The sequence below is a fragment of the Cladophialophora carrionii genome (genome assembly GCF_000365165.1).
Source record: "Cladophialophora carrionii CBS 160.54 unplaced genomic scaffold supercont1.3, whole genome shotgun sequence".
Taxonomy (NCBI): domain Eukaryota; kingdom Fungi; phylum Ascomycota; class Eurotiomycetes; order Chaetothyriales; family Herpotrichiellaceae; genus Cladophialophora; species Cladophialophora carrionii.
Window position 1 is genome coordinate 3,364,520 of NW_008481828.1, and position 12,671 is coordinate 3,377,190.

Genomic DNA, 12,671 nt, shown 5'->3' on the forward strand with positions numbered 1-12,671 from the left:
TTGAGGCTCAGAAGGGGGCGGAGGCTTCCAAGCATTATCGACGACTCCACCGTGAAACGTTTGGCGCAGGCCTCTTGGTCACCTCGTATACAGTTATATCTTCTATACAATACCCTTCCTTCATCATGGCCCCAAAAAAGCGCACCCAACTTCCTCGACACTCTGGCGTCGCCGAATCCACCGAGTCAATCCTTCCTCAACAGCAGGCAACAACCACATTCCTTTCAGATCCAGCAGCCAAGGATCGCCGCCGCCGCCAAAGAGATAGCCCACAACCCTTATCTTCCGTTCAGTCGCCCACCCAGGATACCTTTGCCTCAAGCCGATCACCGGTAGTATCAGACTCGCCTCACTCACCGGTCGAAGGAGTTGTCCCAGGATCCTCCTCTCGCCGCGAAAGCTCTTCCACCATGCGGACGTCATCTATTTCTCTCGACGCCGCGCCGTCGTGCACGCCCACCGGCCGTATCAGCAAGGCGAAGAAGGGCAAGCGCGTTCATGCGTGCGAATTTCCCGGCTGTGGCAAGGTAAGTCTGGCCCAGCGGCATCCAGCGTCCCCAAAGTTCAGGCCCCAACCGTTGGACTCGACCCCAAAGGGAACGCCTGGCTGATTGATAATTAGGTCTTCACTCGGGCAGAGCACAGAAGGTAAGTCTGGCTACCGGACCGCTCGTACCCGCATGGTTTTCACGAACATATCGTCTGACCAGCAACAGGAGACATGAGCTCAATCATAACCCCGAAGCATTGTTTCCCTGCACCCGCCCTGGATGTCGCAAGGCATTCCACCGGATGGATCTCCTCCAACGCCATCAGGAGAGACAGTGAGTAGACCACCCCATCCTCTGGCCCGACTCAGCTTCTGACATCTTACGCAGTGATCTCGAGAGCGCAGTCGAAAGTGCCTCTGGACACCTGAACCCAATGGCGCAGATAGCTGTCACTTCAGAAGCATCCTCTGTGATGCCCGCTCCTGCCATGAGTAGCCCGCAAGGCGATCGAAGTGCTCCCAGATCATCTTCTGGTGGTCTTTCCATCGGTTCACTCGTTCATCCGCAACAAGACTATCGTTACGGCCTGGGAACGCCCGCGTTCAACGGATTTACACGCCAGCCCATGCACTTTGTACCCGGTTTCACGTCTTCAGATGATTCTATGTTCTACACTCCCGAGAGCAGCCAATCCCCCGTCTCAGAGTACTATGGCCGATACCCTCATCGTCAGAGCATTTCCTCTTCGTCTTCTGTTGCTGCTTTCGACCCTAATGGAGCCTCTCCCCTGATCAGCGGAAACATGCCAAATCCCTGGGCTCCCTCCTCTGGTCCTCCCAGCAATTTCCCTTCAACTATGCTCGATGACGGATCCTATCTTCCCGTATGTTCCCCTCGTCATCGGTTTGGTGCGTATACTGAAGCTGATCAGTCTCCTGCAGACTCTACCCTACCAATACCCCTCTCCGACCTGGATGGAATCGAATGGTCTGTCATACGACGAGAACTATCAACTGCAACTGGACTTCAGCCAGGAGATCCCTCAGCCGGTTTTTCCGACACTATAAGATGGGATTGTCTGGAACACTACTGGCAATACTTTCATCCTTCCTTCCCCATCGTGCACCGACCGTCCTTCTTGCCCACAAAACCGAGCCCGCTCTTGGCTAGTGCCATGGTGGCGATCGGCTCACAATACGACTCACGACCGGATGCGAAGATGTACTCTCTGACTCTGTTGGAGATTGCCACCAAGCTTCTGAGGAGGAGAGACAACATCACTTCTCGGTCGCGATTGGCCGACTTGCAGTGTGTGTTCCTGCTCGAGATTCTGAGCAAGTATTGTGCCCGGAGAGTCGAAGTTGAGATGTCAGCAAGATTTCGATCCCTTTTCGCCAGTCTCGATCAAGCCCGGCGGACTCTTGCCACGGATCCTTTGGCAGTCTTCCGGACTCTCCCCAAGGACCCCTCGCCAGACGACATCCACAGAGCGCACAAGTTCTGGCTGGAGCACGAGACCCGCAGACGCATTCTACAAGCGTCAAACGTTCTCGACCTCCAACAAGTCACTTTGTTCGAACAACCGGCGACGATCATTCACCACGAGCGACCTAGACGGGTTGGACCGGGAGGCCTTCGATTAAACATTTCCCTTCCATGCGCCGAGGAGCTTTGGGAAACCAGCCCAATCGAAGACTGGGTCGAAATGGCCGGCGAGTCGGATGCGAAAGGCCCCACGAAGAGTCGCTCGTCGCAGAAAGAGAAAGCCTCTTCAGCGCGGCTGGACTACTTTCAGATCCAGGTCAGCCTGGCCAACAACCCGAGCATAACCCTGGACCAACTCTTGCCCCGAAACGACCAGTCTGGGACAGCCGCAGCACGGCTCATCTTCAACCGCCACGCTAGGGACATGGCTAAGAATACCCCCATCCGGCAACTTCTTGTTGTGAGCGGCGAATCCTGGATCATGGGCAAGAAGCTTGAGAACGAGGCGGAATTCCAGGACGCAAAGCGCAGTTTGAGAGCCTGGGTTGACTCGAACCGCGAGAGTCGGGCGGCACTCTGGCACGCGACTCAATTGATCCGCCTCCGGACCAAGTTTTCATATTCCGGCTCGACGAACACGGAATTGTCTGTTTCATTTCATGACACCCACATGCTTCATGAAGGGTGGGCGTTGTACTTGGCCGCACTGGTCTGTTGGGCTTACGGCTTCACTGCCCGCACGGCATCCGACAACAGTGGACACTCTTCCACTGTCAGCGAGCCGATGTCGAACCCGTCACGAAGTTCCAGTCTGTCGTCAGTCCATCCGGCCTTGCTCGACCACGGCGATGCCTTGTACAACATGCGCGAGTATTTGCAAAACACGAACGTCAAAACAGTTGATGACTTACTACACCTGAGCCCCGCGACCTTTGGACGGACACACGGGCTGCTCGAGATCATCCGGCTCAACAAGATTGCATTCTTCCTAGGAGGACTCATGAACGAGGCAGAGAGGGTCTTGTACCGACTCGTGGAAGGACGCAGTCGCCTGTCACATTTCTAGCATGGGGTCTCACTCCCCTTGGTGCTTTGGGCTTTGTACTATGAGGTGGTTACGATGATACGAGGTTTACGATGATGTTTATTTTGATTGATACGATACCACTGGGGGCGTTGAGCATTTTGCAGGGAAGGGCCGTCGAATCACACACCCGGCCGGCGTCACGGTAGCATTCACGCATTATGGCACAGTCTGTCCACGTTTTGCATGGCGTACCTGGATTGGGGAGTAGCCTACAATTTGGCAGGGGAGGCGCACGACCACAACAGCATAGCGTGCAAAGGCATATTACTCGTACAGTACGGAGATCAGTGAGCGAAGAGATTTGTCACTTCGACAAGGATTGCATATAATTTTCGAGAAGGGATCTGCAGGTCACGCTCGACGATGTGTCCCGCGTCATGCTTCTCATCGTCATCTTCCTTTCAATCTCGAATCTTCGAACTAGGCAACAGTAGCCTCTCAGTTTCCTCGTCCGAATTTGACGAGAAAGGACAATGGGGACGGCGTCTTTTTCCTCGCTGTCGCCTTGAACTTGGCGATCACCGTCAATGCAAGGACCAGGGCTTCGTTTACTAAGTACAGCGACAAACGAACAGGCTGATTTGAATGACGGCATGACTGCCTGACTGAGCATGGGTGCACCTCTGTATCCGGACGAGTACCTCGTACGAGGTACCGGGGTGATTGTGGGGGAGACGCAAGATGGCAAACTTGCCAGCCGTGCCAGCCAACGGGGCGCAAGCTGGCTGCTACTAAATTTGGCATGGACTTGCACACGCTCCGTCCGCCGAACCTCGTCTCAGCCACGATGGACTGAACAGACGAACCCTTATGGACCTGCGTTGCCTGCATCGCCTCAATTACGGAAACACGCGAAGCTGCTTGAGATGTGCGTGCGTGCGTGCGTGCGCTGCTTTATTGAGGAAGATACCAGTGAGGTGCGCCGACCGTCTCTCGTAGAAGCTCACCTTGCATATGTACCAAGTAGAGACGGGGGTATGCGTGCGTGCGTGCGTGCCTCGATGCAATGTCTCTACAAGAAACACGAACCAAAACTAACTATGTCTTTCTGGCAAAGTTACCTGGGTAGTGGTCAGTCTGACTGCCTGTACGAGTATGGTGTCATGTACTGACGCGCATACAGACTGTACATTAATAGTAGTAGGTACGCAGTACGGAGTACTCGTACTATAGAAGCAGGGGCTGTGAAGGGACTACGCAAATTGAAAGCCTGCCACTTGACTTGCTCTGTAAAAGTAACTGCCACGTACCGGATTGCAGACAAGAGCCAAGACGCAAGCTGCTCGTTCAGCGGGCGAAAGAATGATCCCCGAGCGCCCAAGTTGTGATCGATCAAATACGAACCACACGATCCGACCACCGACGACCGACCACCGACCACCCCGAGCCTCTGAGCAGTCTGACCTCGAGGTTCTACAGTAGGTGCTGTAGGGTTCGGAACCTGAAATGTTGGGATATAAAAGATCACCTATAGGTGAGTAGAGGCACATGGCCGTGACCATCTCACTTGCAGCCTCGAAGACCCGCCGGAGCCCTGAGCTGCCAGAACTGCCCGCGGGAGAAGAACACATCGCAGCACGCGCGGTTCGGGCCTTTTGCGCAAATCCACTGGGTTCAATTATGCTACGGGGTGTCGGATCCAAAGTCGTGCCGCGGGCGGTCGTTGGATACGAGGATTACATGGCTCCTAGATTTGAATCCAAATCATGCACCCTCTCGGTCTGTAGACTCGGAATCACGATCGAGAGTTCCCAAGCTGAGAGGTAGGTGGGTTTCCCAAAGATGCAGCTTTCGTGAGTGTCGTGAAATGCACTCGTATCTCTATTCTATGCTTCGGACTCTCGACTCTAATTCCGACCGAGCCAACTCCTCAACAGGCGGCCTTTGTTGGCGCTTGCGGTAGAGACCACCCGCGTTGCACACATCTGGAGGTCCCAACTGTGCGGATTCACGCCGTCCCGTGCCACGATAGTTCATGGTCAGCGGGCAGGCCGTCCTGTTTCGAAGGGCCGTCGCTTGTGCTCGAGCCCACGGGGGAGGACGCGTGCGGTAAGAGACGACAAGCAAGGAAGGGCTACTTGAGATGCGACCGCATTGGCTTGCCTTACCCTGACGATATAGCTGTGGGAAGGATTCGTTCTCTCATACACACAGCTGGAGACTTGAGCACTGGCGACGATCCTCCAGCGAATATCCGCGCTTATATGGTACGGACCTTGTTCAGTCTCCCGGAGGAAGATGTGCTGCAAAGCGGATGCCAGAGCATCCGTCTGGTTTCGAGCTCGATCGGCTTGGGCTGTATCAATCTTTCCACCATCGGATGTAGCAGGTGAACATTTGACGAGGACCAAGACATCGCTGCGAATCGATTGTTGCTATTCCTGCTGTGCGGCTCGCCATCGTCGGCACACTCGAAGCTGAGCTTGATACTCGACAGACATGCAGAACATACTGACAACGGTGCCGGAAGCGCCCTGGCCTGTGTCTATCTGTTCACTTCCTCCGGCTAGCCACACTTGGCGGCATCTGCCACCACATTCACTCACCATCCACCCTATATATGAAGAGACAAAAACTCTAACTGAAGCCCAATTACTCGGCGGTAATTGAGGTTCAGTCGAGGGAAACTCCTTTTGTGAAGGGACTTTTCCGGCCGATCTCGTCTGGTACTCTCCTGCCCTTCGCCCTCCGCTGGGGGTTGTCATCGACAGGGACTCGATCTGAAACCCCCAATACACTTCACACATCGGTGTGTCAGGTATGCGGCAGATTGTCGTACTGAGTCTGGTGGCTAACATGCAATCATAGCAACCAAGAGAAGCAGCCCTATGCCTGGTGAATCACCCTTACGCCCTGCAAGTTTGTTGATTTTGGCGACACCTGCAGAACAGGGGATAGACACGGGGACTGATTTGAGACAAAATCCTGTTGGTCAAATATATGTCTGTGTCCTTGCTTGCTCGGGTGACTTGGGTGGTGAAGGTGGTCGAGGTGAAGGATTTTCATATAACCGCACACAGGACGCAAACAGCCCTGCACCACTTCCATTTCGATCTTCCAGCGCCAATCCGCGAATTCGCGACGCAGAGGATATTTCGGATGGCCTTGCATCTGAATCATCATTGACGCTTCGTGCTGCGGTTGCTGCTTCGAGATACGTCCTCGCGTCCTGACTGTCTGCTTACTCTGCTGCCCCGGTCGCCATGTCAGCTATCTCGCCTATCAACTCTCACAATCACGCAATTAGGACGGAGGCAGGTGCATCCTGATTCGGATCTACCAGTGCCTTATGAGCCTGTGGCCATAGTAGCGTCTACCAGAGCCGTCGCCTCGGTGCACAGACCTCCTCAGCCGCGCGTGCTCCAAACTCGACTTGGTGGAACAGGAGGATACAAACGCCCTGACTCGCCAGCCGAAAGCACCAATGCCGACACTGTTCCGGGAGACTTGTGGAAGGGCCAAAGTGGCTTCATGACACATGAGATGTGTGCAGACAGGTATAGCTAGTCAGGACACAGAGGGTGCAAGGTCCACACATCACCTGGGTCTGAGGGCGTACCAAGCGGAGAGAGTATCAACCAGGCGACTGTACTCGGATGCCGTCAGCCTCGTCCACTCCACATGGTATGAAGTCATCCTTTCTGGTTCAGGGAAGCTTGGTGAAGCAGGAGAGTTAGTTGGCTGTGTCAGTGTTGAATGACCCAGAGCTGGGCATCAGACGATCTTTGTTCTTTGCGATCGCCATCTCTGGAGGCGATTCGACACACTTACGAATCAATGAGATGGACATCCGTGGCGCAGTGCTGCACCCTCCCACCGGAACGGATCTCGAGATCGTGACTGTGTTCGGAGCGGAGACCGGCTGCGCAGAAGAGGCACAGTTTCGAATTCCTGCCGCGGTTTCCCAAAGCAGCAAACACGGACAGTACTGTATGCAGTGAGTCAGCAGTTATGCAGTTCTTGGTGTGCTCGCCTAGCTGAGTGACTATCCTCCCAAGTCCTGGACATCCAATGGCAACCGGGATGTTCTGTCCTCATCCCGGGGCGTTCGCCCGTATGGCGACCTCCCTCTTCGCATAACTTATTGACGACAGCCGTACAGAAGATTCTTCGCCAGATCCGAAGAAACTACCCGAAGACATTGCTGCCTCTCCGAGACATTTTCAATTCCAGTTCTCCGGGAGCCTCGCGCATGCGACCCAGCGCGATTATTACACTTCCTGACCACCTGGACACCCTGACATCAGTCTCGATCTTCGTCTTCCTCGCACAGAGGGAGCTTGGCGCCCAAGGCGAAGAAGCGCTGCGCCGGGATGATGCATAAAGTCGCATGATGTGTCAGCCGCATAACTCACAACCATTGGCGGCACCATCCTCGTCGCCTCTTCGCTCCTTCTACTTTCTCCTCCCCTCCATTGCTAGCGACACTCTGCCGACGCTGGAGTCCGGCCGGCATGTTCCCTAAAGACGCAGACCCCTCATCTCGTGGTGGAAAGAAGGACACTATTCCCATGGAGGGAGATACGCCGTTGGGAACTAGAACAACCAGGAGGATGATTTGCTAAGTTTTCCGTAAGTCGGGCTTGTGGAATCGACTCTTTTATAAAGCCACCCGCGAAGCCCACGCCTTCCCCGAATCTTTCTCGCGGTAAGTCAATCGCAGCTGTCTCCTCCTGCGGTATCTCAAGATAACGCCCTCTCGCGCGCATTATTGTGGCAACTGAGAGACTCATTCGAGGTCGACGGTGCTTCGCCAAACCCCAGTCCTAGAGTTTCCGACACGCCGCGAGGAGTGTTGACCCCGTCTCCCACGACGTCAATAATATAGTGCTATACAGACTACACCACCTCGACCAGACCCCAGACAGCACTCCAGACGAGTCGAGCAAGTCAATTCATTCGACACCCACAGCACAATGACCTCCCCATCCGACGACTCTCTCGCCCTAAGTTCCACCCGCTCTTCGACAAAATCCAACATGAAGATCGCCATGCCACCTCCGCCATCCGCGTTCGTGCACCCGTCTCCAGCATACATAATCGCCTCAACTCCGTCCCCGTCCCAAAACCCCGGGGACGCGTCATGGCAACCGGAGGGCCACGAGGGCCACGAGGGCCACGAGGGCCACGGCCACCACTTGCACCGCGTGCACATCCCGACACCTCATCCGTTAGCCGCGACGGCGAACTTCCTCGACAAGCACGTCCCGCTCTTCGCCAAACACCACACCGAGTTCCACACACAGCACGAGATCCGACAGGCGAAACGCGAAGCCCGGCGGAGTCTCGTCGACAGTCCCATCCCCGAAGTGGACGGTGAATCTCTGCCGAGCGGGTCTGTCGGCGCAGCAATCCACGCCGTCACCGCGACTGCTACTGCGCCGGCGCTGGCAGAGTCGCACCGCGCGCTGGACCCCGAGGCGTGGACCGAGATCTTGGCCAAGCGCGAGGCCGCGCGCATGAGGTCCGGCTCCGACATGACCAGCCGGGACGAGAAGATGTTGCAGATGCTGGATCACGCGGGTTCCGACTCGAAGAGCTCCGGGTCTTCCCCTGCCATCACTCCCTGACGCTGGAGACAGACGGTACCCAGTACCTGAACCTGGGATTCGCAACCTCCTGCGCGAGGGTGAGCCGATCTGGTGGTGAGTTGCGGCTAATTTCGTTTGTTGTCGGGCTCGCGTTGAATACTTTTGAGCAATATCAACTGGCTGATTGTCTGGATGTTTGCTGAGCTCATAAGAAGGATATGGTGGACTGGACCGACAAATGCACTAGGTCACGAAGCAGGTGTTTGGCATATGGGCTACATAAGAGGCACCACGCCTTCATGTGCGCTCGTGTATTCTGCAGGCTGTTTGTCTACAACGTGATATATACGGGGCTGACTGTGCCCAGCCACCATGTCGAGTATGTACGTATGTACGTAGGTAGGTAGGTCGTAGTAAATATAACACCACGAAACATGCTGGCAGTTGAAGTTGAACCCACAAATGGTCTTCAATACGAATGGATGGTTATTATGACTTCAGAGCCTGAGGCGGCGCGAATCCACACACTACAAACACTATAGCACGAGAGCACCGGAGCACTAATGATGTGTGTTCTAACGTGTCTTGATACTCTCTTCATTCAATCATTTAGTCGTCCGATCAATCGTCCGTCGAGCATCGACCGTTCATTCATTCACTGACTCGCTCATCGGATCCGTCTGCCTGTCGTAGAGTACCGCTGCCCTCACTGGGGAGATGGCGTACAGCACACTCGACGTACAGTACCCGTTCTCGCTGTGTAGGGGAATAACGGTCAGTTGGTCTCTATATCTCTCGACGAAGTGACGAACTCATGGACTCACGAACTCTTGAACTCACGAACTGACGAACTCACGGAATCACTCGCTCGCCGATTTACTCCTCCCTCCTCTTCACCCTTCTTGGCACGCGGTGTGCAGTATCGACATTCAGCATCCAGCATCCAGCATCCAGCATCCAGCATCCAGCATCCAGCATCCAGCATCCAGCATCCAGCATCCCGCATCCAGCATCCCGCAGGCCAAGTTATACACATCTATACAGTGTACAGTGTGCGGTGTACGGAAGTCAATAACCATGCCGAGCTGTGTTGCTTCATCTCAGTATCTCAATACTTCAAGGATTTCAGCATCTCAGCATCTCAAAGCGACGACAGTCAAAGTCCAGCTATTATTTTAGCCGTGCTACCGCCAAATGGGCAAGGGCAATGCCAACGCCAACGCCAGCGTCAGCGTCGGTAAGGAGCAAACAATCCCATATACTTGTATGTGCACGCATATACATATCGATATATATATGAGACTAGAGCTCAGCTGCGCGTGTGATTGTGATTGCTCAAGTCCTGTCCCAGTACCCGATCCCCAGACGTGTAAAGCTACAAGTAATCAATCTTACTCATAATCCCTTACCCTGATCCTTGCCTTGCATGGCTTTGTGGCATGATCATGATGAGCTGACTCCAACTCCGACTGTGCTGGCCGCCGGATATATGATCGTCACCCCTATGACCACGTGGACTGATATATCTGTGCCGTCTATTTATCCACTTTGGGCCCTTCCAAGCTACGTGACTACCTACCCACCCGGCTACTGAATATCTGACGGCTTCCTCTTATGCGCCTTGCCTTAAGACCCTACTCACCCCAGCCTAACCGTGCGTTCATCTGTACATGGCTTCTCAGTCAATACCTGGCTCCGGCACAAAATTGATCCCGTATTTGCCCTCGCCCATCCCCTTGAGAACCTCCTTGCCGTACTCGGTCAACTCCGGTTTACCGCTCGATTCGGTCACGCCCGTGAAGAATCGAGGCTGGAACTCGACATTGAGTTCTTTCCGCTTAGCGGCCTTGTCCCGCTGCGCTTGTTCAAGGTCCTGCTTCACCCGAGTCGCGTCGCTGAATCGTTTCTCGTTGATCGCGGTGGTGACCTCCGACCAGAAGGTGCGAGATTCGTTCGGCAACTGCTCGTCGGGGGAGGGACACTTTTTCTGGACAGGGAACAAGGGCTGGAGATCAATGAGGAGTTGTTTGTCGGATGTTGGCTGCAGCGTTTTGGACTCCTTGACCGCTGCAGAGTTGGGAATCGTGTACGTGATTTGTTCTTGCCAGCAGCCTTCGACTTTGGCGAGGACGTCTCTGTCAGGCACTTCCTTGACCCGCGTGTACTTGTCATCTGTCGGGTCGTAGCGGAAGATCAGCCCGTGGACGCGATTTTGAGCCTTGCCGAACCAGGATTCTTCTACGTAGGTGAGCAGGCATTTTAGCCGGGTCTGGGGGCAGGTTATGCTGCAGGTGTCGGCCACGGAGATGTAGAGGGACCCCCGAAGGAGGCCCCCAAGTGAGGCGGCCGGGTGGACGAGTTGGTATTCTTCATTGTTACGTTGGGCAAGAGTGATGAAGATGCCTCGATTGTAGATGCCCGGAGTAACGCGAACCGATGTGCCTGTGAATTTGGCCGAGATTTGGTCATAGCCTCGAGCGCTGATACCTAGTTGAGGACAGTCGTACCAGTAGGCAGAGACGGGCGGGTGGTGAGATGTCTGTTCTGTGAGGAACGATACTCGGATTGGCTTTTTGTCGGCGGTCTTTGGGTCGGCATTTCCATTCGCTAGAGGTTGGCTTGGATCGGCCGGTGGTTGCGGCGGTGCTTTGGAGGGTTCTGATATGGGAGGCGCAGACTGGTTGACTTCCCAAACACACTGGCGAGCGGCGATTGTCAGCCGGTCGTACTCTTCATGCTGAGCATTTTCCACAGATGTATCGAATTGGAGCGAGGTGCAAGTGAAGGAGGCGTGTGACATACCCTGAAGAACTCGCCCAGCGTCGAGTTGTATGGTTTACAAGGCTTTCCCTTGACATATTTCTGCGATCGTGTCTTAGAATGGATCTCTTCGGGGTATCAGGCTGTTCAACTCACCAAGTCCTTGGTGAACCAAAATCGCAGGACTTCCAGCATGCGCCCAAGAGGCTCATTTGATCTTCCTATACTACCTTCGGCGTCAGTAAACTTTCATCCGGCCTAGACTGGTAGCCTCACCTGACAAATGTCTCTGGCCTGTCCAAATAGTGCCAGTACTCTACATGTTGTCAACGCCCTCGCTCTTCTGTAATCGGGTTCACCAAGTGGTCATACCTAAGTTTGGGATAGGTTCAATCAACTGCGAAGGTAATGAGAAACGGACATTGGCAATATCGGAGACGCCGATGAACCTGATTAAGTCCCAGCCATGTTAGTATAAGTTCATACACGTTCAGACCGCAGTTTCCCCAACCCCAGACTTCGGAAATTGTGGTTCGAAGAGTGACGTACTTTTTGAGCAAGCCCAGAAATGTTCTCAGCTTGGAAGAATCATCCCGCAAGTCATTATCTGAGGGCACAGCAGCACCGGTGGGAGGAGTGGGAGGGTTGGGTGTGCTCGGCCTCGTGTTGGGATTAGACGTCGCAGGCGTAGCAAAGGGTGTATTCGAGGTTGAGGTCATGATATGTGATGGCTTCGGCCAGATTTGGGAAACAACTCGCGTGCGCACTTGCAACGCCGATGAGGTCTTCTCGGGCCTGTACTTGAGGCAACGACTGTTGTGTGGTGGAACGGAGCAGAATGAGAGGCTGCTTTCACGGGGGAGGGAGTGCTGGCGGGCGCTTTGTCGAGGTCAAAATAATTCCAACGTAGATACGGAGCCCTCGCGTACGCTTGCAGGGTTGTAATGCAGTGGCCAAAGTATCCAATCCCAAGCAGCAGATGGTGATCGTGGGACGTGAGATCATGCGGGATGGATGATGGAAAGCTCGTTAAGCTTGTTGGGCGATAGGCGGGCGGCCTGTCCGTCGCCGATGACGCATGCTCCAGACCCTGGGGATGGCATTTCTACTCTGGGCGGTAAGGGCGGGACTGCGCGGTCACTGTAGGTGCTGTGGCAGTGGACGGTTCGGTGCTGTGGGCGTGGGCGGCTTGGGGATGTGTGGCTGTGCACGTGCCTAGCCTATTGACACAGGCGCGGCGGACGAAAAGCAAGGCTGGAATGGTCATGGAGTCGCATATCTGATCACATTCACACGGGAGAAAGCTCACAACACCGG

The 12,671-nt window shown here is 54.7% G+C and overlaps 3 protein-coding genes across 3 annotated transcripts; 2 read left to right on the forward strand and 1 right to left on the reverse strand.

Annotated features, from left to right (window-relative positions):
• Positions 1 to 125: 125 nt before the first annotated feature.
• On the forward strand, positions 126 to 3,042 carry G647_04628 (uncharacterized protein; the record flags this gene model as incomplete). The annotated part of the gene is made up of 5 exons (XM_008728967.1): positions 126 to 527; positions 623 to 648; positions 717 to 824; positions 879 to 1,374; positions 1,423 to 3,042. 5 exons carry the CDS (start codon positions 126 to 128, stop codon positions 3,040 to 3,042), a joined length of 2,652 nt encoding a protein of 883 aa, XP_008727189.1.
• Positions 3,043 to 7,979: 4,937 nt separating this feature from the next.
• Positions 7,980 to 8,633, forward strand: G647_04629 (uncharacterized protein; the record flags this gene model as incomplete). The annotated part of the gene is made up of 1 exon (XM_008728968.1): positions 7,980 to 8,633. The coding sequence occupies one exon, from the start codon at positions 7,980 to 7,982 to the stop codon at positions 8,631 to 8,633; it is 654 nt and encodes a 217-aa protein (XP_008727190.1).
• A 1,639-nt stretch (positions 8,634 to 10,272) lies between these two features.
• On the reverse strand, positions 10,273 to 12,073 carry G647_04630 (uncharacterized protein; the record flags this gene model as incomplete). The annotated part of the gene is made up of 6 exons (XM_008728969.1): positions 10,273 to 11,292; positions 11,397 to 11,456; positions 11,511 to 11,580; positions 11,631 to 11,670; positions 11,727 to 11,803; positions 11,904 to 12,073. 6 exons carry the CDS (start codon positions 12,071 to 12,073, stop codon positions 10,273 to 10,275), a joined length of 1,437 nt encoding a protein of 478 aa, XP_008727191.1.
• Positions 12,074 to 12,671: the final 598 nt, after the last annotated feature.